At 49.1% G+C, this 24910-nt stretch overlaps 1 protein-coding gene across 4 annotated transcripts in view; it reads right to left on the bottom strand.

The window, feature by feature from the left end:
- CCDC47 (coiled-coil domain containing 47) overlaps positions 1-24910 on the bottom strand; it is a 353169-nt gene that overhangs the window by 276625 nt on the left and 51634 nt on the right. For 2 of the 4 annotated variants that reach the window (XM_078645052.1, XM_078645049.1), the window contains exon 1: positions 11970-12070. The exons of the other annotated variants lie outside the window; for them this stretch is intronic. In XM_078645052.1, the coding sequence (XP_078501178.1) occupies positions 11970-11985 (16 nt within the window). In that variant the 5' untranslated portion in view covers positions 11986-12070. Of the gene's footprint in view, positions 1-11969; positions 12071-24910 lie in introns of those variants that run through there. 4 annotated transcript variants of the gene reach the window in all.

Raw genomic sequence — 24910 nt, forward strand, 5'->3', positions numbered from 1 at the left:
CATGTGGCGAAAAGAAACTGAACAGCGTAAAAAGAAAACTGAGAGTAGGTTGGAAAAAGAGCTGCAAAAAGCAGCCCACCTAGCTGCTCAGAAACTAAAAAAGGAGATAGAGGAAAGAGAGAAAGCTAAACAGAAACTAGAAAGGGAAACGCCAAGCCAGTGTCCGGTTAGAACCCCCTCCATGCTCTACCCTGATTTACCCTCGAAACGACAAGCCAATGAGGACCTGCTGTTAGGTCCTCCTATCATCTACATGCCCCCTCCATATGCCCCCTCTCAACCCTTGGCGCAGCACGCGCCACCCCCAGGTACAAACAAAGGTACCGCCACAGCGTCGGCCCCAATGGCCTCTGTGCCGGCCGAACCCCTTGTATTAAAACCCGCATCAACAACGACGTTAGACGACCATGAGACTCGAGGGGCTGGCCTTGCAAGAACAAACAGGCTAGACAAAGATGAGCGAGCGGGGATCGACAAAATAGCAAGGACACTGGTAGAAAGGAAGGATGATGAAGAGTACATCACAGATATGTTCAGCTCGTATATAGGGAGTCACAGACGACATTTTACCGTACGACTGTGTTATCATGTCTTGAATGCATACGAGGACCGATATCGAGACAAAGGTCCCGAGAGCCTAAGGACTCTGTACCGGAAGGTCGATATCGGGGATGAGGGCGAGTGTGATGTGTCGGACCTCCTTACGCGTACGCTTGAGGTTTTCCGCCACCTCACGGAACGAAAGCCAGGAGCTAAATCCGCAGCCCCCGTAGTGACCGAACCACCAACCGAGCAATCTAACACCATGATGCCAATACGAGAGGCTGCCCCTTACTGGGTTCCCCCTCGAGGTACAGGGACTCACGATGATGCAAACAACCAAGATGCAAAGGGAAGGGTAGTATACAACTGGGTCTACCAGCCATGGGACCGGCAAGAGATACTGACATTCCGGAAATCTCTACCCGACCTACGTAAAAACCCCACTGCCTTCTGTACTGAATTGGGTACAGCCCTGGGTTCAACGATCATGACCCTGGCTGACATCGACTTGTTCTTCGGGTTATGTCTACCAGCTGATGTGTGGAAGCAAATCCGGAAAGTCGACCACCTTGAGCTGTTCGGACATACCTGGTCACAACTCGATGACTTGGACAAACAACGGGGACCAGGACAAAAGCCGTTGAAATCCATTCTAGACCTCCCAGATAAAATCGTAGAGAAATTAAAAACCCAAATCCCAGAAAAGAAAGTGGACTGGTCGATAGTAACAGCCTGTCGCCAAAAACCCCAGGAGGATGTATCGGAATACTTCTCCCGGTTTGAAACGGTGTTCTCCGATTACAGCGGCCAGGACATGACCACTGCAACCGGACACCATCTGTTTGTCCAGAATTATGTTAAGGGCCTATCATTGGAAATCTCCCAGAAACTACAAGCCAGCGAGAGTAGTTGGGCAGCCTCCAAACCTACAGCGATTCTCCAAATGGCCCAATATTATGAGCATCAGAAAAATGAAAACGATAGGGCGACAGAGAAAAAGAAGAAAGACTTAAAAGAGAGGGTGATGATTGCCAAACTGCAAGGGGTGACTATAGGACGAGACCAATACCGGGGAAACTACCAGACAAACGTCCCTAAGACTACATTTCCCCAGGACCGCACTCTGACTCCCTACAGTGGACGCACAGACCTTAGAGAAGACCAGTGCGCTTTCTGCAAAGGGACTGGCCATTGGAAATCCCAGTGCCCAGTTCTTCTGGAAATGATCAGAAACAGAGACCCCAGGGATGTAGCAAACGGACCGAGACCTAAGGGACCACCACGAGGGCCCCCAAATGACGCAACGAACGACAGATCAAGCAGACCAAATACGTTCGATCGACCCAGACAGAACCAATATCAACAATCTGACTATGACGACACTCACACCTTTGCATAGGACAGCCAAGGGCGAGGGAGGGATCCAGTCGAGCTCTATGTTGACCAGCAGGGCCCTTATGTCACTGCTAAGGTCCTGGGTACCAAGTCTCCATTTCTGGTAGACACTGGCGCAACACGTAGTGCGTTATCTAAACGACTGATTCCAAGGGCACCCTTGTCTGGCTCACTCATAACATCGACAGGTTTCGATGGAACGCCCTCCACTAACCCTTTGTCTGCCCCGATTCTCTTTGACGTAGAAAACAACACCACCGACACCACGTTCTTGCTTTCCTCCAATAGCCCTGACGCCATTATGGGACTTGACTTACTGAAACACTTCCGAGCGACGATTAGGTGTTCTCGAGATGGAGTTCGAGTGTTTCTTTACGACAACCCCGTTCTGCTTAGACATTGTTCCCCCCGACACATGTTTTCCATCACCGACGTTGACGCGTCCCTGCTTGACACTCTACCTCCGTATCTGTGGGCCAAAGCGGATTCGGACGTAGGGCGTATGTTAATTGACCCAGTGCACATTACTGTCCGACCAGACGCAACACTCCCAAAACTCCCACAATATCGGATATCGCCAGAGGGCGAGAAGGCATTGGTAATGATTATCCAGTCACTGATAGACGCAGGAGTGGTAGAGGAAGTGGTTAGCAACGTTTGCAACAGCCCTATCTTGCCCATTATCAAGAAGCAGGGAGAGGGAGATGAGAAAGCATACCGTTTCATCATCGACCTCCGAGAGATCAACAAAGTGGTGGTACCCCAGTACCCTGTGGTCTCAGACATCACCACCATCCTGACCTTGATTCCATCCACCGCCACCACCTTTTCCGTCATCGACCTCAAGAACGCATTCTTCTCCATCCCCATCCACCCAGACAGCCGATATCTCTTCGGCTTTACCCTAAAATCCCGCTCATATAGGTTTTGCCGAGCCCCTCAAGGCTACACGGAGAGCCCTAGCATCTACAGCCAGGCCCTCAAAAGGCAACTAGACCAAGTCCGGTTACCCGACGGGGTGGTGTTGGTACAATATGTCGATGACATCCTTTTGGCAGCCGACACCACCCCTCTAGCGGTTACCGCCACCATTCAACTCTTGCACTTCCTTGCGGAAAATGGCCACAAGGTCTCCAAGAAGAAGTTGCAATTCTGCCTACCCCAGGTCACTTACCTGGGCCACCTTCTGTCCAAAGATGGAAGGAAACTCACCCCTGATCGAATCCAAACCATTCTAGACACCCCTGTCCCTAAAACCCAGAAGCAGGTTCGCTCCCTATTAGGCCTCACCTCCTTCTGCCGACAATGGTTGCCAAACTTCAGCCTCGTTGTAAAACCACTGCTCTCTCTCCTAAACAAAGACGTCCCTTTCCCACTCCCTTGGACTCCTGAGTGCCAAACTTCCTTCGCGGAACTACGAGATGCCCTTTGCTCAGCCCCTGTCCTGGGTACCCCTGATTACAGAAAGCCCTTCTCCCTTTACACTCACGAAAGGGAGGGGTGCGCTTTATCTGTCCTGACCCAGGCCATCGGTCCTAAGCAACGACCGTGTGCTTACTTCTCTGCCACTCTTGACCCTGTCGCCAGAGCCTTGCCTGCCTGCCTTCGAGCTGTAGCTGCTGCTGCAGTCTCTATCCGACAGAGTGAGGGGATTGTACTCTCGAATTCCCTCACGGTACTGGTACCCCATGCAGTCGACACCCTCCTGAACCAAACCAAGACGCAACATCTGACGAGTGCACGACTGACTGGATACGAACTAACCTTGCTTGCCCCCCATATCACCCTGAAAAGATGCACCACACTGAACCCAGCAACTCTGTTACCCTTGCCAGAGAACGATCCCAATGTGCACCCCGTACATGACTGCGTGACTCTTACGGACGAACAGACCAGGAGTAGGGTCGATCTCAGAGACACAGCTTTCCCTGACCCCGACGGGGAGTTGTGGGTGGACGGTTCTTGCATCAAACTCTCCGATGGTACCACTTCCGCTGCCTATGCAGTCACCACGGCTCGAACTGTAGTAGAAACAGCCCGCATCACCCAGCGATCTGCCCAGGCAGCGGAACTGATTGCTTTGACGCGAGCCTGCATCCTGGCAACAGGAACCACAACGAACATTTACACTGACAGCCAGTATGCCTTCGGGGTGGTTCACCATTTTGGGCTCCTCTGGAGGGAGAGAGGATACTTGACCTCACACGGCACACCCATTTTGCACGGGGATTTAGTCTCCGCCTTAATCGAAGCTGTCCTCCTCCCCAACAAACTTGCCGTTATCAAATGCCAGGCACACAAGAAAGTGACAGACATTATTGGACAGGGAAATGCACTAGCCGACATCACCGCCCGAACGACAGCTGAAAATAGAACGACAACACATATGTACGTGACCAGGTCACAAGCAGAAAACTGGACTGACGCCAAGGACACAATTAGAGACATACAAACGGCTAGCACACAACACGAATTGACTGAATGGGCACGGGTGGGATTGAAAGACGATGAAGGCTGCTGGCGGACAAAAGATGCGAACAGATGGCCGCTACCTGATTCATACTTGATTCCCATATTAACCATGGCACACTCCCCTGCCCACATAGGATCAGCCCCCATGATCGAACTTGTCTCCAGGGTTTGGCACAACGACAAGATCCCAGATTCCGCCAAACGCCTGGTCCAACAATGCTTAATATGCCTGCAACACAACCCCGGGAAGGGAACTGTAGTACCCCGGGGGGGATTTGGGGTCCCAAACCACCCATTTGAAGTCCTGCAGATGGACTACATCCAGCTAGACAGATGCCAAGGCCTGAAATATGTACTTGTCGTGGTGTGCGCATTTAGCAAATGGGTGGAAGCATATCCAACCCGTGACAACACCGCTATGGCCACTGCAAAGGTCCTGTTAAAGGAGTTTTTCCCCCGTTATGGCCTCTGTCGTGTTTTATGGAGTGATAATGGCCCCCACTTTGTAGCCAACGTTATCCAGCTCATCCTAAATGGGCTGGGTATTAAACAGAAATTCCACGCAGTCTTCCACCCCCAATCTGCTGGGCTTGTCGAACGACACAATGCCACACTAAAGCTTAAACTGGCCAAAATAGTGGCTACGACGGGCCTGAAATGGCCAGACGCCCTCCCACTGGCATTGCTATCGATGCGCTCCACCCCCACCCGACATCACTTAACCCCTTATGAAGTTGTCTTCGGCCGACCCATGAGCGTCTGGTCTGCCCCGAAACCAACTTCCATTCATGACGTTCCGGATGTCCTAATGTCTGATTATCTGTACAAATTGACTGAAACTTTGTCTGTCCTTCATCAGCAGGTGCAGCAGGCCATCCCCGATGCTTCCAGGGGTCCGGGCCACGCCATCCAGCCGGGGGACTTCGTGCTGATCCGAAATTTTCAGCGATCAAAGAGTTTGGAACCCCGGTGGACGGGCCCCTGGCAAGTGCTGATCACCACTCGGACCGCACTTCGAGTGGAGGGGAAGAAACACTGGCTGCACGCTCATCACTGCAAAAAGGTCTCTCCAGCCCTGGCCACGACAGACACCGTCAACACCCAAGAAGAGCTCCTGAACCAGGACCGACCATCGTTGAACTGCTACCCTGATACTGAGACACTTGAACTTTCAAGACATCCTGACCCCACTGTGCCATCTCGAGAAGGGTATTTCCTGCGTCGAAAGGAGGGAGCTTCGGCTAAGTAGGCCACGAACTAGGTTAAAGAATCTCAGAACGGTGACCCAAACTACCAAGGGTTACCTGGAGAGAAGCTAAAACTAAGTCTGTGGTCCTGCCCACTACCGAGCACCTTGAAGACGAAGATGATGGAAGCGCCAGATAAGAAGATGATGGAAGCGCCAAACAAGAAGCCGACTGAGACAACAGGAAATACCCACTACAGAAATCCGAGAACAGACAGACTCCATAGCTCAAAGACAATTGCACTCTTCGTCGTAATCCTCCTCTGTTTTCTCCTCATGACTACGCTCTGGATTATGGAAGAACACGCACCTGCTCACGAAACATTCCTAACCACTGCTCAGCCTACCACCATGAAGGAACATTATCTAATTTCGCTCTCTCCCCAACTAAGAGAGAGGCGAAAGGAGTTTTGGAACAACTCCTTCGTGCAGCTACTTCACCAGCACAATCTTGCCACCAACGCCACCAACTGCTGGATCTGTGGGTTGTTACCCCATGCCACTGGACATTCAATACCATTCATCCCTTCACCCTTCTCCGTCCACGGCTCCTGTCTTGCCTGGCTGATCCTCCTGCAAGAGAGCTATACGGACAATGCCACCTCCAGCAGAACTGCAGCACATTCTTCTCATGGGGCCGGGCGAAACAAGACAAAGACACACTTCTGCCCGCTGACCCCCAGCGACTCGATCCAAATGGACATCCCGGCCAAAGAACGAATCGAAATGCAGGTGTTCAACAATCCAACCAGACCCACCTTCTCCTATCTGCGGAAACGAACGGCTGCCACTCTGACTGTGGCCCTGACGGTCATCAACGTCACAGGCCACATGTGTGTAGAAGGACTTGGGACACAGCTGGTGGGTCACAGAGCTTGCCGCTTTACCAGAACTTTGGACTCCACGGATCCACCTTCCTTTGTGTCATCCCCAAACATGTATTTCATCTGCGGCACGAAGGCCTACACCTGGCTCCCCAAAGGCTGGGGGGGCACTTGCTACATCTCCTTCGTCCTTCCTCCAACTTATGTGGCCCCAGCGAATCACCACAGACAAAAACGAGCCAAAGACGTTGAGCAAGCCGACTCAACAGGGGCACAGTTCCTCGATGCTATGAAAGGACTCGTCCCCCTCTGGGGCCCGATGGCAAACAGCCGTGCCATCCGACATTTGACTCAGGCAGTCGAGACAACCATGAACATCACAGCGGGCATCTTTGCCAACAACACTGCCGAGCTCCAAGCGGTCCGTTTGGTGGCTCTGCAGAACCGCCTCGTTCTAGATGTGGTTCTGGCGGACCGTGGAGGAGCATGTCGCATTATTGGGGCCAGCTGTTGTACATACATACCGGACAACTCACCCTCAGTGTACAAAGCCATCGAACATCTTCACAGACTCTCTTCGGAAGTTCACCAAGAGCAAGAAGAATGGTCGCTTGGTGGTTGGTTCTGGGACACAGTCAAAAGCTGGGGCTGGAGACTACTCACCATTATCCTGATTCCCGTAGTTGTAATATGTGGCCTATGCTTAGGAATTCAATGTTTGCCACCTATGTGTTCTTTATGTGCGAGTTGTATTTTTCCCAAAACTGTGGACATTGGAAGCGAACATATGAGAGCATTGTATGATACCGAAGTTAGGAATTTGATGAAAATTGACATTGAGTAAGCAAGTTGGCTAGATATGTTGAAAAGGGAGGACTGTTGAAAGTTAGGCTGAAAACCGTCAACATTATCGGCGCCCTCTTGCTCTCCTTAAACCTTTTGTGCGCGTAAAACAGCCGCCATTTTGAACACCATGGCTTCCCTGCTCTCGCCGAGAGCCAGCGCGCCTCTCTCTCCCTCCTAGCTTCACTGGCAACCCCCTGCTTGCACCTGCCTTGAGTCATAAACCCCTCTTCGGCGCTGCTCTCTCCCAGGCCCTCATCCGGTTCCCAACGCGACACCTCCCTGCCTCCCTTTCATGATCTCCGGCCCTTTGACGAAAACCCCTTTTCCCCGAGTGCCCGATTGTCTTCCCCGTTCCCAGGCAGACACCTAGCTCTGCCGATACCAACCCCTTGCCCCTCCCCATACAATAGAAAGCTTCCCTCCTCAAAGGACCCCCGAGATGATCAAAGCCCCCCATCCCACGAGATCCGATCGAAACCCGCACACTCCGTGAATCGGCGGAATACCCAGCTGTGCGATGATCATCACCTGTTGTGAACGGGGCGGGGACTTCCACTGTAACCTTGCGTGGGAACGGGCTGGGAAGGGAGGATTCTGAGGATGTCTTTCCGTACATCAAAGTATCAACGAGAATGTGTTACATGTAATAAAGAGATAAACTTGTGTATAAGAGGCCAGGCCTCGGGGATGCAGTTAGAGCACCTCAGAACGATACCTTCTGTCCGTTTTCGTTGTGTTCTCCTCCTGAGCGAATAAAAACCTTGTTTCCTGCCTTCCAGTCTCCAGCGCCTGCCTCTTCAATAGTTTAACTTCTTTGTGGGTTCAAGAGGCGACACCGCCGGGCAATAATTAAGGATCTTATATTCTGGTTGGTAGTGCCCCCCAGTTAGATTCCACAACCCTGGACTCAAAACATCTTCTGTTTTCTTTGTTATCTACTCCAAACGTCTCTATTGTGGGCATGCATCTGAATATATATGGAGGGGGGTCCGACCCAGTCATGCTCCTGACTGATTGTAGCTAACCGTTTTAGAGTAGCGTATCGCCTTTTAGTGGTGTAGTTAATAGTTGGGGTTTTGGGCAACAGTTGCTTCCACTTCAGAAGTGTAGGGTGGGGGAGTTGGAGGGACTGGGTTGGGCGGGGGACCGTTGTCCCTTGGCAGTTTGTTTTGTTTAGCCGCCTACGGTCCGCTGGTTGCTGTATCTTCACATCTGTATTTCTTTGTCCGATTACCAATTGACGTGCAGATCACATCTTCCATACAGTTTGTTTTGTTTAGCCGCCTACGGGCCGCTGGTTGCAGTTCATCTTGCCACTTACGATCCTCTGATTGATTCCCAATGGGCATGCAGATCACGTCCTTCATCGTTTTTTTTATTTTTGGCCGCCTATTGGCCGCCACTGGGGGTTCCTACTGGCAGTTACCTACCTCCTTTCCCCGATTCCCAAGATTGATGGGCTGACTACCAAATACCACGACTCCGATCCTGGGCCCGGAGGAAGGGAGGTGTCCTCCCCCGGATCGGTAGGGATCCACGTAGTTATCCGGCCCTCCACAGTTCCTCCCTTAGATGACCTCTATCCTTACTAGACCTCTCCACTTCCTTTCTTGGAACGTCAATGGCCTCCTGGACCGAATCAAGCACACAGCTGTCCTCCGCGCTGCTCATCGCCACAAGCCGGACATTCTATTCCTCCAAGAGACGCACCTCCTGGGTACACAATGCAACTTCCTAGCTCGATATGGCTTTGAAAGGGTCTGGCACTCTGGGTTTACACGGGGCTCCCGAGGGGTGGCCATCTTGCTGAGGAAAGGGCTTCCCTTTACCCTCGTTAACGTCGAGTCGGATACACAGGGTCGATACGTGGCGGTCTCGGGAATCATTGATGGGTGCCCCCTGAGCCTTCTTTGCCTCTACATTCCCCCCCCCCGCTCCAACCCCCTACACTCCGGGGTCTTACGCAAGTGACCTTCTCCCTCCCACAGGGTCTTATGGTAGTAGGGGGGGACTTCAATGTCGTTCTGCAGTCCCTGCGGGATACGACGGGGCCGCCATCTGGAGCTCGTGTCCTCTGCGAAGATCCTCTCAAGCTGGTCCTCGACCTTGGGTCTACGTGATGTCTGGAGAGTGTGGAACCCAGCCGCCCACCATACTCACTCCCGAATCGATCTTATCCTGATTCCGGCCACGGACTTCCAGCTAGTGTCTGCTGCTGTGATACTACCAAGGGGGATCTCAAATCACTCTCCCTTCTCGGGACCCCCCTGAGGGGTCCGCGGGCGGTCTGGCGGCTTAATGCCTGGTTCTTACAGGATTCGACGATGCTGGAGTCCCATGACCAGGAACTGCGTAATTTTCCTCCACCAATACAGGCTCGGTCCCCTTGCAGGGGACGCTATGGGAGGCGAGCAAGGCCGTTATCCGGGGGGTGGCCAGGGGATTGGTCCACGCAAAGCGGTCAGAACGGATGGCCCAGCTTGCTCAACTGGAATCCCAGGCAGAGCGGCTCGAGACAGCTTCGCTCACGGGAGACTCCTCCCGTCAGCTGACCGTGGTGCGTGAGGAGATCCGTCGGGTGTCATTGGAGTCTGCCAAGATGCTTTGGCGTTCATCGGTTGCCCGTATTTATGGGTGGGGGGACAAGAATGGTAAGCTCCTCCATAACCTAGTGTCCTATCCCAAAGTTCAGGTGACGTCTTCAGCCATTGCACAAACCTTCGCGGATTACTATAAGACCCTTTACACCGCCCGTTCCCCGAATGCTTCCCTAGATGACTTGTTGGACGAGACAGATACCCCGGGTCTCTCTCCAGAGGCGGCGGAGGCTCTGGACCGTCCTTTTACCCTGGAGGGAGGAAATCCAGGACGCTATCTTACTCCTGCATCCCAGGAAGACACCTGGTCCCAACGGGTACCCTCAAGAGTTCTACGTGACCTTTCAGGATGCCCTGGCCCCCCATTTGGTAGATCTTTTCCGACACTTGGCGGAGGTAGGGGCATTCCCGCCCGAATCAGATGTTGCCACGATAGTGATCATTCCAAAGACGCAACCGCCCTCCCTGATCTGTGCGGACTAGTGTCCGATTTCACTGATTATTACAGAGATTAAGATTTTCGCCAGTGTCTTGGCTCAGAGGCTCCGACCCCTTCTGCAAGATTGTGTCCACCCCGACCAATGCGGGTTTATGCCTGCCAGAGGCACTCGCCATTGTATTCGCCGGCTCCATCTGGCTCGGGCTCACCGTGGCTGCCACACCCAGTACTTGGCCCTACTCTTCTTGGACTTCGAGAAGGCCTTTTATACGGTGAATTGGGAATATCTACAAGATGTGCTGGACAGGATGGGTTTCGGTCCCTCGTTCCGCCATTTGATCAGTGTTCTCTACGCTAGCCCCAGAGCCAGAGTTACTCATCAATGGAGATCTGTCCAGGGCCTTCCCGATCCGAAGGGGTAGGCACCAGGGGTGTCCGCTTTCACCACTCTTATACGCGCTGGCAATGGAGCCCCTGGCAGCTCTCATCTGGCAGGACCCACTTATTCGGGGATGGGCCTGGGACTCGAGTCAAGTGGACAAGATGGCCCTATGCGCATACAACGTTTTGCTTTATTTGGCAGACCCTGATAGTTCTGGCCCCAGGTGTCTGGCGACCCTTGTCGCATTCGAGCGGGTCTCTGGACTCCGCCTCAACCCGGCGAAGTCAACCCTGGTGCCCCTGCACCCCTCCCGGGACTGCTTTGACTGGCAGTCGGAAATCCCCCTTTGAAGGCACTCGCTCAAATACCTTGGCATTTGGATAGCTCTTCTGCCAGAACTCGAATGGGCTCTAAACATCACGCCTTTGGTTGTCCGGATGAAGGCGGATCTCAAGAGGTGGCAGACTCTCCCCCTTAACCCTTTTGGAAGGAGTGCACTGTTAAAAATGATGGTCCTCCCCTGTTTTCTTTACATAATGCGAAACATTACTGTCCACCTGCCGAGTAGCTGGTTCCGGGAGTTGGACAGTGTCCTCACCCGGTTTCTCTGGGGAGGGGGTAGGCCACGCTTATCTCTGGCGCACTGTCGTATCCCCCTTTTGATGGAGGCATTGGGGTAACCAATCTTCACCTCTCCTACCTAGCCACAAAGCTCATTGTCATCCACAATTGGTGTGCGGGCGGCTGGTCCGACCCTGCATATCGGGTGGAACTCAGTGCGTCGGACTTTACACAGATCCAGGCCTTTTTATACGGCAGTCTCATAAAGAAGAGAGTTTCCCAAGGACCAGAAAGGACTGGGTTTCAAGTGATTATCAAAAAAGGTTCCTTTCTGTGTAATTATTCTTTCAATTGGTGACCATGAGGCCTACACATATAAATCCATGACTTTTGATTTACAGCTATGACACTTGAAAAATGTTATTGCTCCACACTAGGATGAATTATTTGTTCTCTCAAAATTTATTTTCATAAAGATTCTCTTATATTTGATAAAACCATATTCAGAAATGCATTCAATATATACTTGGGTGCTCTGGTACAATATTACACAGACTAACAATTCCGTATTACGGTGTCTAACTCAGAGTCACTCATTAATAGTGTAAAATCATATAGTTTTAAGATCACAAATTAAATAAAAAAATAGATACATATCGTATACATTTAAAAAGTCCCATTGTCGACGCGTTTCGGTGCGTTGGTTACAATTATAGCACCTTCCTCAGGACGGACAGAATTAAAAAACAATTTATTTCTTCTTTCTAGAAAAAAGAATGCATACAATTAATACAGAGTCCCTATTGAGAGTTATTGCTAGTAGTGGGCATTTTTCTGTCATTATAACGAGATTATTACATGAACTATCCTTACTTGTATTAGTAGGATTGGCATCCTTCTATAAATTATCCGGACGACTGAATCATCACTATTAAACTTTGTGATAAGAGCCACTTCAATTATAGGCCGGGGAAGTATGGAATTCTAAAATTGACAACATAGAATTATTTGCCAAACTTTTTTTGAGACTTTTTAGGTTGCCTCTTATAGACTGCACTTACTGTTAAAATTCAAGATGACACGTAATCAATGGCGTCTTCATTCAAGCAGGAGCGTCTTTAAATGTGCGCTACCGATATTCAATCATTTGCCGTGCCTGTAGGATATACAGATAGTACCATGTGATCTAGATAATATTCTCCTAGGTCTAAAGTCTATTTTTAACAGTGCCTGTTTATACATACCAGTAAGGTTTATGCCTAATGATTAGACTCAGGCTGTCCACTTCAACACCTTTGCTGATAGTCTTGGTGCCTATATGGAATGAACATAACGTGCTAGTTCAATTTAACGGAAGTGCATATAACTATGGCTAAAATTCTACCAATCTCTCACTCCTCCTGTTATAGGGGGGTCAGTACATACCGGTTAGGGCGTACACTGTAACTTCACAGCCTGAGTGTAGCAACGCTCTCCTCTTTTCTTCCAGAGCTGTGTGCACGGAGCTGGTAGTGTAGATCACGTGGTTGTTACCGTAATTTTTTTGCCTGTATCGGTAAAAGAATCTTACTCACTAGATGTCGGTTTAATCGTATTACATTTCTAATGTTGTCCCTGCCAAAAATTACTTATGCATATTCATGTTGGGGCATCATTTTAGAATCGTACTCCATATTTCCTTTACAGAAATTTCTAATATTGGAGTTGAGTTTCATAAAGAGGCGATGTTACTCGAGTGGGATACACGGGGCTATGGCATTAGAGTTTTACATGAGGGTTCTTAACCATCTCCCCTCCTCAGTTAACTTAAGATAGGGCCATGTTGCAATTTGGGCACTCTGTCTCTTTCCCTTACCAAAGTCGGGGTCCCACTTTCTACCACATCCTCCCAGAACCATTTAAAATACAAAAGCGGGCCCAGTTCCTTACCTTAAAATTTCGGCGAACCTGCATCTGGCAGCGGACTGCTTCCCCAAGACTGGTGAAGACAGGCGTTTCCCGCGGACTATATATACTCGTTCTAATTTGATAATTGCATAGCAATTAGCACACAATTAGTGTTTGGTTTGGCGCCAGAACAGTGGGCGCCATTTTGGTAGTTTGTTGTTATAACTACCAAACTACAAGATCGCGTCATCGATCCCGGGTTTCCATTGCATGTCGCTTTTACTTTTCGTACTATTATGAAACCGTCGTTGTGTTAGTATCGACCGTATCGTATAAGTACTGATACTGTTCGCCGGACATAGTTGTATTTGCTACCGGTCCTTGTCGTAATGATGTTACTGAATAAAATGAAATACGGTACTATCGCTTGCCTCACACTTATAGCACACGCTATATACATTGTCTTCTTTCTTTTTTTTTATTTATTATTTTGTTTCTGGCTCTTGGTACTAGTTTAAGCAGGCAAAAGCCTGAATTATGTTTATTTTGCAATTAGAGATCCTCTCTCGGGACTTGGGGGAAAACGGCCGCCATTTTGGTAGTTCTTATTACATACTCTCGGTCTGTTCTGCATAATGCCAGCGTTTCTAATTGCATGAGCCTGGCAACATGATCTGTATAATAACAATTTAATTAAAAGAAGACAGGAGGTGGGGGGGCCAATTTAGGAGACAATTTACTACAAGGGGGGGGGGGAACAAACTACACCAACAATTTGCCACATTTGTCATACATTACACTCTTGATGTCGGCCTTTTTTCTTTAGGTTCCACAATTTATTCCACCTCTCATCATCGTTTTTAGATAATGTCATGGTTTTTGAGGAATCTCCTATCAGTTGTTTAAATTGGTCTTCTGAAAAGCCAAAGGTACGTAAGGTATCGATTTTTAGGTCACAAAGACTGGGATTAGAATTAGAAAACCAAATAACCCCAACACAAGAATCAGAAATAGAGAGAGTAAACTTGAAAGCCCCTATAATAAATCTCTCAAAGAAGAAACTCACAGTACATGAGATTAGTGTTTTAGAAAAGGGATTAGGCTTCGCCCCCAGCACAACAGGCTGTAGATTCAACATAGAGAGGGATGTGAGGGACCTATTTAGAAAAATTAGAATAAAAAAGTTTTTTGAAGGGAAGGAAAAGAGAGAAACCAATAATAAACCGGGCCTCAAACCACCATCCATCTGGACACCTAATACAGCTATGGTAGGTCAAGAGGTAGATACCTTTGAAAAGGCAGTGACCACTGGCTTAGAGAAATTACTAGACACACAAGTGTGGACACAAAACAACCTATCGAAACAAGAAAGGGAAGCATTAAAGTCCTTGTCATCCTGTGATGACATCACTATAAAACCTGGTGATAAGGGAGGGAGTATAGTTGTTTTAACTACAGAAGACTACGAGAACAGGATGCTTAAACTATTGAAGAATGAGACACATTATAAATCCAGTAGTGCTAGAGAATGGGAAAATTTAAAGAAAAAGGTTAACAATGTTGTTAACTTCGCTAAGGAAGACAACATAATATGTGAAGAAGAATATCGGTTCTTAATTAATGAAAACCCTAAGGTCCCGGCGCTGTATGGGCTCCCCAAGGTCCATAAGAACTTGGAAGATCCTCCCATGCGACCGATAGTGTCAGGAATGGAGTCGTTAACTGAGCCCCTCAGTAAATATGTGGACCATTTTATTCAGCCTCTAGTTACACTATTACCATCTTATATAAAAGACACAACTCGCATGATTTCCAAAATAGAAAGCTTAGCATTCAACAAAGATACCCAATGGTTAGTATGCTTAGATATTGAAGCATTATACACCAATATCCCGCAAGAGGATACGGTGAAAATGTTGGAGGACATTTTAAGGAATGAAGCAGGGGATCTTACTGCCCAAAACACCTTCATCATAGAATGCATTGAAATAATCTTGAAGAACAACATCTTTCTATTCAAGCACGATCATTACTGTCAAATCAAGGGCACCAGCATGGGAGCCACATGTGCTCCCAGCTTGGCATGCCTCTATGTAGGGAGATTCGAAACCAAGCATATTTACAATGAGATGTGTCCCTTTTTCGAGAATGTGAAGTGTTGGTCTAGAGTTGTAGACGACATTTTCTTTATCTGGGACAGTCCTGAAGGGGATCTAGATAACTTCCTTGAATGGATCAATTGTGGGGACCCAAATCTAAAGTTTACTTCCAGCAAAAGTCAATCAGCTGTAGATTTTTTAGATATCAGGATTTATGAAAAAGAAGGAGCACTCAATGTAGAGTTGTATGTAAAACCCACAGATCGTAACACCTTGCTACATCATACAAGCTACCACCCCAAATGCCAGAAAGACAGGATACCATTCAGTCAACTCTTACGGATTAGGCGTAATTGTAGTGACAGAATCAGCTATGGAAAACATGCAGAAATCCTAAGAGAAAAGCTAGCACAGCGAGGGTACCCCAAACGTTTAATCAAACAAGCATATAAGAGTGCCAAATATTATAACCGGGATAGTCTGTTCGAGACATCCACAAGAACTAATGATCGAAATGATGGCATCATTATGGTATCTGACTATAACGGATTTAGTAATAAAGTTAAAAATCTGATTAACAAAAACTGGGGAATATTAAATAAGGTAGGAGTAACACCAATAGCAAAACCCACTTATGCTTACCGGAGAAATAAGACCATCAGAAACCATTTAGTACATACGTTTAGAGAACCCAAAACTAGTGGACAGAGAAACATTCTTAACAACGTTCCCATCAGGGGAAACCTGCCATGTGGGTCGTGCTCTCATTGCAAGAGTATCATTAAAAATGACAAATTGGAAATTAATGGCATTACCCATTGGATGAACGATCATGTTACTGTCGAACATCAAATGTAGTGTACCTTGTGCTTTGTCCATGTAACAAATGTTACATAGGGGAAACAGGACGCGAAATACGTTTACGCCTTACGGAACATCGATCAGCAATAAGGAATCAGAGAAAGAATGCCCCTTTAGTGGAGCACTGGATCTCAGAGAAACATAATATGGATGACCTTAAGTGGTTTATCTTAGAAAAAAATCAAGATCTCAGTGAGAGGCGGTGACTCCAACAAAAGGCGGAAACAGAGAGAACAGTTCTATATGTCCAAATTTAAATCATACTATTTAGGACTCAATGGCCTTGAGGAATGGGATAGAATGATTAGATAGCCTCAGAGAAACCTGTTTAAATCGAAGAACATTGGTAAGATAGAACCAATAATTCTCAGAAATTTCAATATGAATATGACTGGAACTAACGATTAATTGGTTTGATAGAAGCATAGTGATGTAAAAACCAGTAATATCACTGAAACATGGTAATGAAATTAAGAAATGCAATAATTGCTTATAGATGTAATGCAAGTTATGAACCTAGCATTGTATAATTGAATTTATAATTGAAGTAATAAAAAGGAGGTTAATGATTCCAATGTGACATAATCAATTTTAGAATTGAGCTTAATAAAAGGAGGTTAATGGTATAAGCCATACATGAGGCCGACATCAAGAGTGTAATGTATGACAAATGTGGCAAATTGTTGGTGTAGTTTGTTCCCCCCCCCCCTTTGTAGTAAATTGTCTCCTAAATTGGCCCCCCCACCTCCTGTCTTCTTTTAATTAAATTGTTATTATACAGATCATGTTGCCAGGCTCATGCAATTAGAAACGCTGGCATTATGCAGAACAGACCGAGAGTATGTAATAAGAACTACCAAAATGGCGGCCATTTTCCCCCAAGTCCCGAGAGAGGATCTCTAATTGCAAAATAAACATAATTCAGGCTTTTGCCTGCTTAAACTAGTACCAAGAGCCAGAAATAAAATAATAAATAAAAAAAAGAAAGAAGACAATGTATATAGCGTGTGCTATAAGTGTGAGGCAAGCGATAGTACCGTATTTCATTTTATTCAGTAACATTACGACAAGGACCGGTAACAAATACAACTATGTCCGGCGAACAGTATCAGTACTTACACGATACGGGCGATACTAACACAACAACTGTTTCATAGTAGTATGAAAAGTAAAAGCGGCATGCAATGGAAACCCGGGATCGATGACGCGATCTTGTAGTTTGGTAGTTATAACAACAAACTACCAAAATGGTGCCCACTGTTCTGGCTCCAAGCCAAACCAAACACTAATTGTGTGCTAATTGCTATGCAATTATCAAATTAGAACGAGTATATATAGTCCGCGGGAAACGCCTGTCTTCACCAGTCTTGGGGAAGCAGTCCGCTGCCAGATGCAGGTTCGCCGAAATTTTAAGGTAAGGAACTGGGCCCGCTTTTGTATTTTAAATGGTTCTGGGAGGATGTGGTAGAAAGTGGGACCCCGACTTTGGTAAGGGAAAGAGACAGAGTGCCCAAATTGCAACATGGCCCTATCTTAAGTTAACTGAGGAGGGGAGATGGTTAAGAACCCTCATGTAAAACTCTAATGCCATAGCCCCGTGTATCCCACTCGAGTAACATCGCCTCTTTATGAAACTCAACTCCAATATTAGAAATTTCTGTAAAGGAAATATGGAGTACGATTCTAAAATGATGCCCCAACATTAATATGCATAAGTAATTTTTGGCAGGGACAACATTAGAAATGTAATACGATTAAACCGACATCTAGTGAGTAAGAAGATTCTTTTACCGATACAGGCTAAAGAATTACGGTAACAACCACGTGATCTACACTACCAGCTCCGTGCACACAGCTCTGGAAGAAAAGAGGAGAGCGTTGCTACACTCAGGCTGTGAAGTTACAGTGTACGCCCTAACCGGTATGTACTGACCCCCCTATAACAGGAGGAGTGAGAGATTGGTAGAATTTTAGCCATAGTTATATGCACTTCCGTTAAATTGAACTAGCACGTTATGTTCATTCCATATAGGCACCAAGACTATCAGCAAAGGTGTTGAAGTGGACAGCCTGAGTCTAATCATTAGGCATAAACCTTACTGGTATATATAAACAGGCACTGTTAAAAATAGACTTTAGACCTAGGAGAATATTATCTAGATCACATGGTACTATCTGTATATCCTACAGGCACGGCAAATGATTGAATATCGGTAGCGCACATTTAAAGACGCTCCTGCTTGAATGAAGACACCATTGATTACGTGTCATCTTGAATTTTAACAGTAGGTGCAGTCTATAAGAGGCAACCTAAAAAGTCTCAAAATAAGTTTGGCAAATAATTCTATGTTGTTGTCAATTTTAGAATTCCATACTTCCCCGGTGTTGGAAACCTGGGATGTCAGGTCACCTAGGGTAGCCTGGCCTAGGGTAAGTCACATTCACTAGAGGCACATGTGTGAAGGTTGCAAACTTCCCAGCAGTAAATTAACGCAATAACACACAAAAAGGACACTACACCCAAATATGGAAAAATATGAGCTGGTTTATAAAAATATTATTTGTTCTCTTGTTGTCAGGAATCACAATTTAGTACATTACAATTTGTCCTGAAAACAATAATAATACTTTTAAATTGCTAAATCATATCATCATCCAGCATTAACAGTACATCACATTTGGCCAGACATGTATTACACCTTTCAGAGCTAATAGTACAATTCCCACTTTAATGGACTTATCACTTTCGCATCATAGAACAATAGTTCCCATGTAGAGGAGCCTGTACTCCTCTAGAAAAGGTTACACATTTCCTTCCCCTTCACTACTGACCACAGAAGAACTGGCTATTCTCAATTAAGCAAGCATTCAATGAAGCCCCATTAGGGATTCCTCAAGGGCACTGCACACCTTGGAACAGATTCTCTGTTTGACTACTTGTTATGTCTCAATCCCTTGCACTTGTTTTACTCTCTTTATGGAAGTCACTTCCCCCTCTTGGTCATCTCCTTACTTGTGGTGGAGTTGATGCTTGGAGTCTTACTGCGTCAGAAGAAGGGGGCAAAAAGCCGGCAAGGCCAAGGAGCCGAATGCTGAAAAGACTATCTAGCCTCTAGGGGCTCCTCAGCTCCCCCTCCCCACTCGGGCCAGCTCCTCCGTGTGGCGCTCGAGCGGAAAGGAAAGGTAGATTCAGCAATAACCCCCAGGCCGCTACCGGCTCCTCAGCTCTCCCCTCCCCGCTCGGGCCAGCTCCTCTGTGTGGCGCTCAAGCAGAGGAGGGAAAACAGAACAAAGCTTACAAGCCGCTGTTGGGCTCCCGGCGCTTCTCCTCACTTCTCCACAGCGTCGGTCGGAAGAGAAACACTACTCCTTCTGACATGCGCGGTTCACCCACGCTGGCGCCGCCTCTCACTCGAGCCTCCGGGCACTTCCTCCCGATCCGCCCTCACTGCGCGAACACCAAGGGAAGACGCCTCTCCCTCTCCCTCACGCAGAAGCGGCCCAAGGACACTACCGCTCGTCGGCCTCACTGAGTCTCCCTGCCACAACCCAGGATACAGCTGGAGGCGCAGGCAGGGGGCACCCGGCTGGAGCGCGGCAATCTCCCTCAGCTCCCACAGGACACTGATAAAACCAAGGGTAAGGAGGAAGTCGGGTGTTGTTTTACTCAGTGGCACAATCCTTTATGATGTCCCAGAGCAGGATTAGCACTCTTGAGCTCTTAAGGCAGTTCAGACCCACAACACTAGATGTGGGGGGAAATAGGAGGGGGTCGATTGGAAAGGCTAGATGGTCCTTTCCTCTTCTCTCTCTGTCCCGGGGGATTGAGCCTTACTTCATACGAGCTTCCTCACCCACGCCTTATACTGGGACCAGGAGAGAATTGGTACCCAGGGTCTCCAAGACTTCTCACCCAGCGGGGTCAGGACAAGTAACCAAAGGGAGGTCGGGTGGTGAATCAATAAGGAGCGTCCCCAGACTGGGAGGTCAACCCTTTGACTATCCTACCCCCACCTTCCGCTACAGCCTGTCCTCCAGCCAGCCTCTCTCTGGTAGGACCAAATGGCTGCCCAGCATTCCGCCTTTTATAGGCTGACCCTCAGAGGTCCAGAAGGGACCAGAAGGTTCTGGAATGCCCTATTCTACGCTATGGGACAGGTTCTAGGTTTGCCAGTTAGGACAGTTGGTAGCCACCATTTTGTGACTCCAACTATATTCCTGTCAGAAAAGGCCTCTAGGCCTGAGGTGAAAAATTATGAGGGTGAAAAAGCGCCTATCCCCATGACCAACACCTTGAAAAATCTAGTGGACACAAAAAGTTAATAAGGGCATGAGGGGCAAAAAGGGGGACAAAATAAATAATTAATTGGAAGGACTACGCAAAAAGCCAGACAGGTCTAACACGCGTCCCCCCCAGCTGAAAGTGGGGAGAACTACCCAACCCCTTGGGAGTCCTCATCACTAAGGCGGAAATACCTGGAGAGACCGTCTGCATTGGCGTGGTCCACTCCAGGCCGATGTTCCACCCGGAAGTCCATTCCCTGTAGGGAGATGGACCACCTCAACAGCTTGGGATTCTCCCCCTTCATCTGCATTAGCCAACGAAGGGGTCGGTGGTCAGTCTGAACCAGGAAGTGCGAGCCAAACAGGTATGGCCGCAGCTTCTTCAGAGCCCACACCACCGCAAAAGCTTCCCTCTCAATTGCACTCCACTTCTGTTCCCGGGGAAGCAGTCTCCTGGATAAAAAGACCACAGGCTGATCCAGGCCCTCTTCATTTAGTTGCGATAACACTGCCCCAATGCCATGTTCTGATGCATCTGTCTGGACAATGAACTCCTTGGAGAAGTCTGGGGCCCTCAGGACCGGTGCTGCACACATTGCCTGCTTCAGTTTCTCAAAAGCTTGCTGACAAGCTTTCGTCCAAACTACCCGTCGAGGTTGTTTCTTTGAGGTGAGCTCTGTGAGGGGCGCTACAATAGTGCCATATCCCTTCACAAAGCGACTGTAGTAGCCTGTGAGGCCCAGGAAAGCTCGGACCTCAGTCTGTGTCTTGGGGGGTTCCCAGGCCATGATTGCCTCAATCTTTGCCTGCAGGGGCTGCACTGACCCCCTACCCACCAAGTGTCCAAGGTACACAACCGACCCCTGCCCAATCTGGCATTTGCTGGCTTTGATGGTCAATCCAGCTTGTTTCAGGGCCTGGAGAACTGCTTGCAAATGTTGCAAATGGTCCTCCCAACTGCTACTGAAGACAGCAATGTCATCCAGGTAAGCAGCTGAGAAACTCTCCATTCCAGAGAGGACCTGATTCACCAGCCGCTGAAATGTGGCGGGGGCATTTTTGAGCCCAAAGGGCATCACACAAAATTGGAAGTGTCCCTCAGGCGTGGAGAAGGCTGACCTTTCCTTTGCTCCATCTGTCAAGGAGATCTGCCAGTACCCTGAAGTGAGGTCAAAGGTACTTAGATATTGGGCAGCTCCTAGCCGGTCAATTAATTCATCCGCCCTAGGGATCGGATGAGCATCAGTCTTTGTAACGGAGTTCAGTCCCCGGTAATCCACACAGAACCTCAGTTCTGGCGTGGTGCCCGGTGGAGCGGCTTTTGGCACTAGCACCACCGGACTGGACTAAGGGCTGTTGGAAGGTTCTATCACTCCTAGCTCTAGCATCTTGGCAACCTCTCCATGGATGCTAGCCTTCACCTTGTCTGACAGCCGGTAGGTCTTTGATTTCACTGGTGGGCTGTCTCCTGTGTCCACATCATGGGTACACAGGTGGGTTCTTCCCGGGACAAGGGAGAACAACGAAGAGTACTGCTCCAATACCTGGCGGCAATCCTCTCGCTGCTCAGGAGTTAGGGATGGGGAGAGAATCACTCCCTCCACCGACCCATCCTTCTCTTGAGACGAGAAGAGATCAGGGAGAGGCTCGCTTTCTGCTTCCTCGGCACCATCAGTCACCATCATCAGGATGACCTCTGGCCTCTCATGGTGGGGTTTGAGGCGATTGGCATGCAGCACCCGTAGGGGCTGTCGAGGGGTCTTAAGATCCACCAAGTAAGTGGCCTTACCCTTCTTTTCCAACACCTCAAATGGGCCTGTCCAACGATCTTGAAGGGCACTTAGCTCTCCAGGTTCCATCACCCACACTTTCTGGCCAGGCTCCAACTCCACCGGGTGAGCATTGTGGTCGTACCATTCCTTCATTACTGCCTGGCTGGCCTCCAAGTGGTCAGAAGCTTGCTTCCACAACTTTGCCATTTGGCTCCGGAAGGCCAGCATGTAGCTCACCACATCCTGAGGAGGCTTTCTGGGAGACCTTTCCCATCCATCCTTCACCAGGCTAAGAGGTCCACGCACAGGGTGCCCGTACAACAGTTCAAAAGGGCTGAAGCCCACTCCCTTCTGCGGCACTTCTCAGTAGGAGAACAGCAAACAGGGCAGGAGGACGTCCCATTTCCTCCGTAGGCTCTCAGGCAGACTTCTTATGCCCTTCAGGGTCTTATTGAACCTCTCTACCAGTCCATTGGACTGGGGGTGATAAGGAGTGGTGAACCGGTAAGTCACTCCACACTCCTTCCACATCGCCCGCATGTAAGCTGACATAAAGTTGGTCCCCCTGTCGGACACAACTTCCTTGGGGAATCCCACACGGGTAAAGATCCCCATCAGGGCCCTAGCCACCACGGGTGCAGTGACAGTCCTCAGAGGAATGGCCTCTGGATACCGTGTGGCATGATCCACCAGAACCAGGATAAACCTGTGACCAGCTGTTGTTGGTGGATCCAATGGCCCTACAATGTCGATGCCCACCCTTTCAAAGGGGGTGCTAACGACTGGAAGTGGTTCCAGGGGAGCTTTCAGCTTCACCCCTGTTTTCCCACTGGCTTGGCAGGTTACACACGTCCGACAGTAGGTGTTAGACGCCACTTTCATCTGAGGCCAGTAAAAGTGGAGGACAAGCCGAGCAAAGGTCTTGTCCTGACCTAAGTGTCCTGCCAAGGGTATAGCATGAGCCAATTCCAGCAGAAAGGCTCGGTATTGTTGCGGGACTACCAAGGCCCTTGATGAGCCAGGTAAGGGTACCTTGGGTTCACTGTAGAGGAGTCCATCCTCCCAGTAAATATGGTAGTATCCCGTAACATCACCTGCTGACTGGGCTTCAGCCTGACGCCTCAGTCCCTCAAGGGTAGGGCACTCCCTCTGCCCCTTACAGAAGTCCTCTCTGGTAGGTCCTCTCTCCACATGCCACTCAGCAGGGATGGGTAAATCCTCCAGAGAGTCTACTTCCCCCTCCACAGACTCCTGGTCCACCACTGCAGGTGGCCGATCCGTCACATGGGGTGCGGAAGCCGAAGCAGGCTCTTCCTGTCTTCGGATCTGTCCCTTTTTGGCAGCGGGTTGGGCCATTGTTCCAGGCTCCAACCCAGGCGAACTCCCTCTCCGGGCAGCCGCAGACCGTGTGCTCACACAGGCCCAGTCAGGTGTACCCAGCATCGCAGAGTGCGTCCGGTATTCCACCTCTCTCCAAGTGTTGTGCTCCATGTCATTCCCCAGCAGACAATCAACTGGCACGGCAGGGCTTACTGCAACTCGAAGTGAACCTGCAACCCCTTCCCACTCAAAGGGAACCTCAGCCACTGGATAGTGGCCCATTCTGCCGTCAGCCATCGCGGCGGGGTGGAGTACATGGGGAACCACCTGCTCTGGATATACCAGTTGACTCCTCACCATAGTCATACTGGCTCCTGTATCTCTCAGAGCCTCCCCTCTCTGGCCATTGATGGTGACCCATTGCCCATACTTAACAGTATTTGGGGGGACCCTGGATCTTTGGGACCATCTCCCGTTCTCCCAGGGACACTAAGGTGACACCCGCCCACTCACCCCCCTTATCTAAGGGCATCTCCTCCCCAAGCGCTACACTAGCTACTCCCGGTGGTTTTCCTCCGGTGGGAGGGGGTGGTCTCTTTGGGCATCTGACATCTCCCTTATAATGTCCAACACCACCACACTCAAAGCAGTGGAGAACCCTTGGCTGCTGGCTTTGGCCAGGATTAGGGTTTCTGGGCGGGTTTGCCCTAGGGGTGAAACCTGTTCCCTTCCCTTGGAAATTGTTTTGGGGACCTTTAGTGAACTCCCTCTTTTTATCTCCCCCCTCCTTCTTCTGGGGGGCGCCCTGTCCGGCCTTTTGGGAATTCCCTCCAGTCCCCTTTGAGGACACCCGGGTACTTGCCCAGATGTCCGCCTCCTCTGCAAGCTTCCGGGGATTGGTCAGCTTGCTGTCCACCAGGTGTTGGCGCAGCTCGGGAAAACATTTCTCGAGGAGGTGCTCTTCCAAAAATAGATCATACAACCCCTCATAATCCTTCACCTCACTGCCCTTAACCCAGCCCTCCAATGCCTTACGTGCGTAATTAAGGAAGTCCACCCAGTTCTGGGTGCCTAACTTGTGGCTCCCCCTGAACTTCTGGCGATACCTTTCTGGGGTAAGCCCAAACTTCCTTACTAATGCTAGCTTCATGGTGGGGTAGTTGGTTTGCTCCCCTGGTTCCAGGGCCAGCAAGGTGTCCCGCCCAGTAGGAGGCATGTACTTATACAAACCACCCCCCCAGTGCTTCTCCTGCACCCCATGGGCTCTTAAGGAGACCTCATAGGCAGCCAACCACTTGGCTATGTCATCTCCCTGACTAAAGCTAGCAATAAGGTCTTTTGGCAAATAGGGTCTGGACTCCCTGGCTGTTTCTTTGGATTCG

This window comes from Lissotriton helveticus, chromosome 5_1 (assembly GCF_964261635.1).
Source record: "Lissotriton helveticus chromosome 5_1, aLisHel1.1, whole genome shotgun sequence".
Lineage (NCBI taxonomy): Eukaryota > Metazoa > Chordata > Amphibia > Caudata > Salamandridae > Lissotriton > Lissotriton helveticus.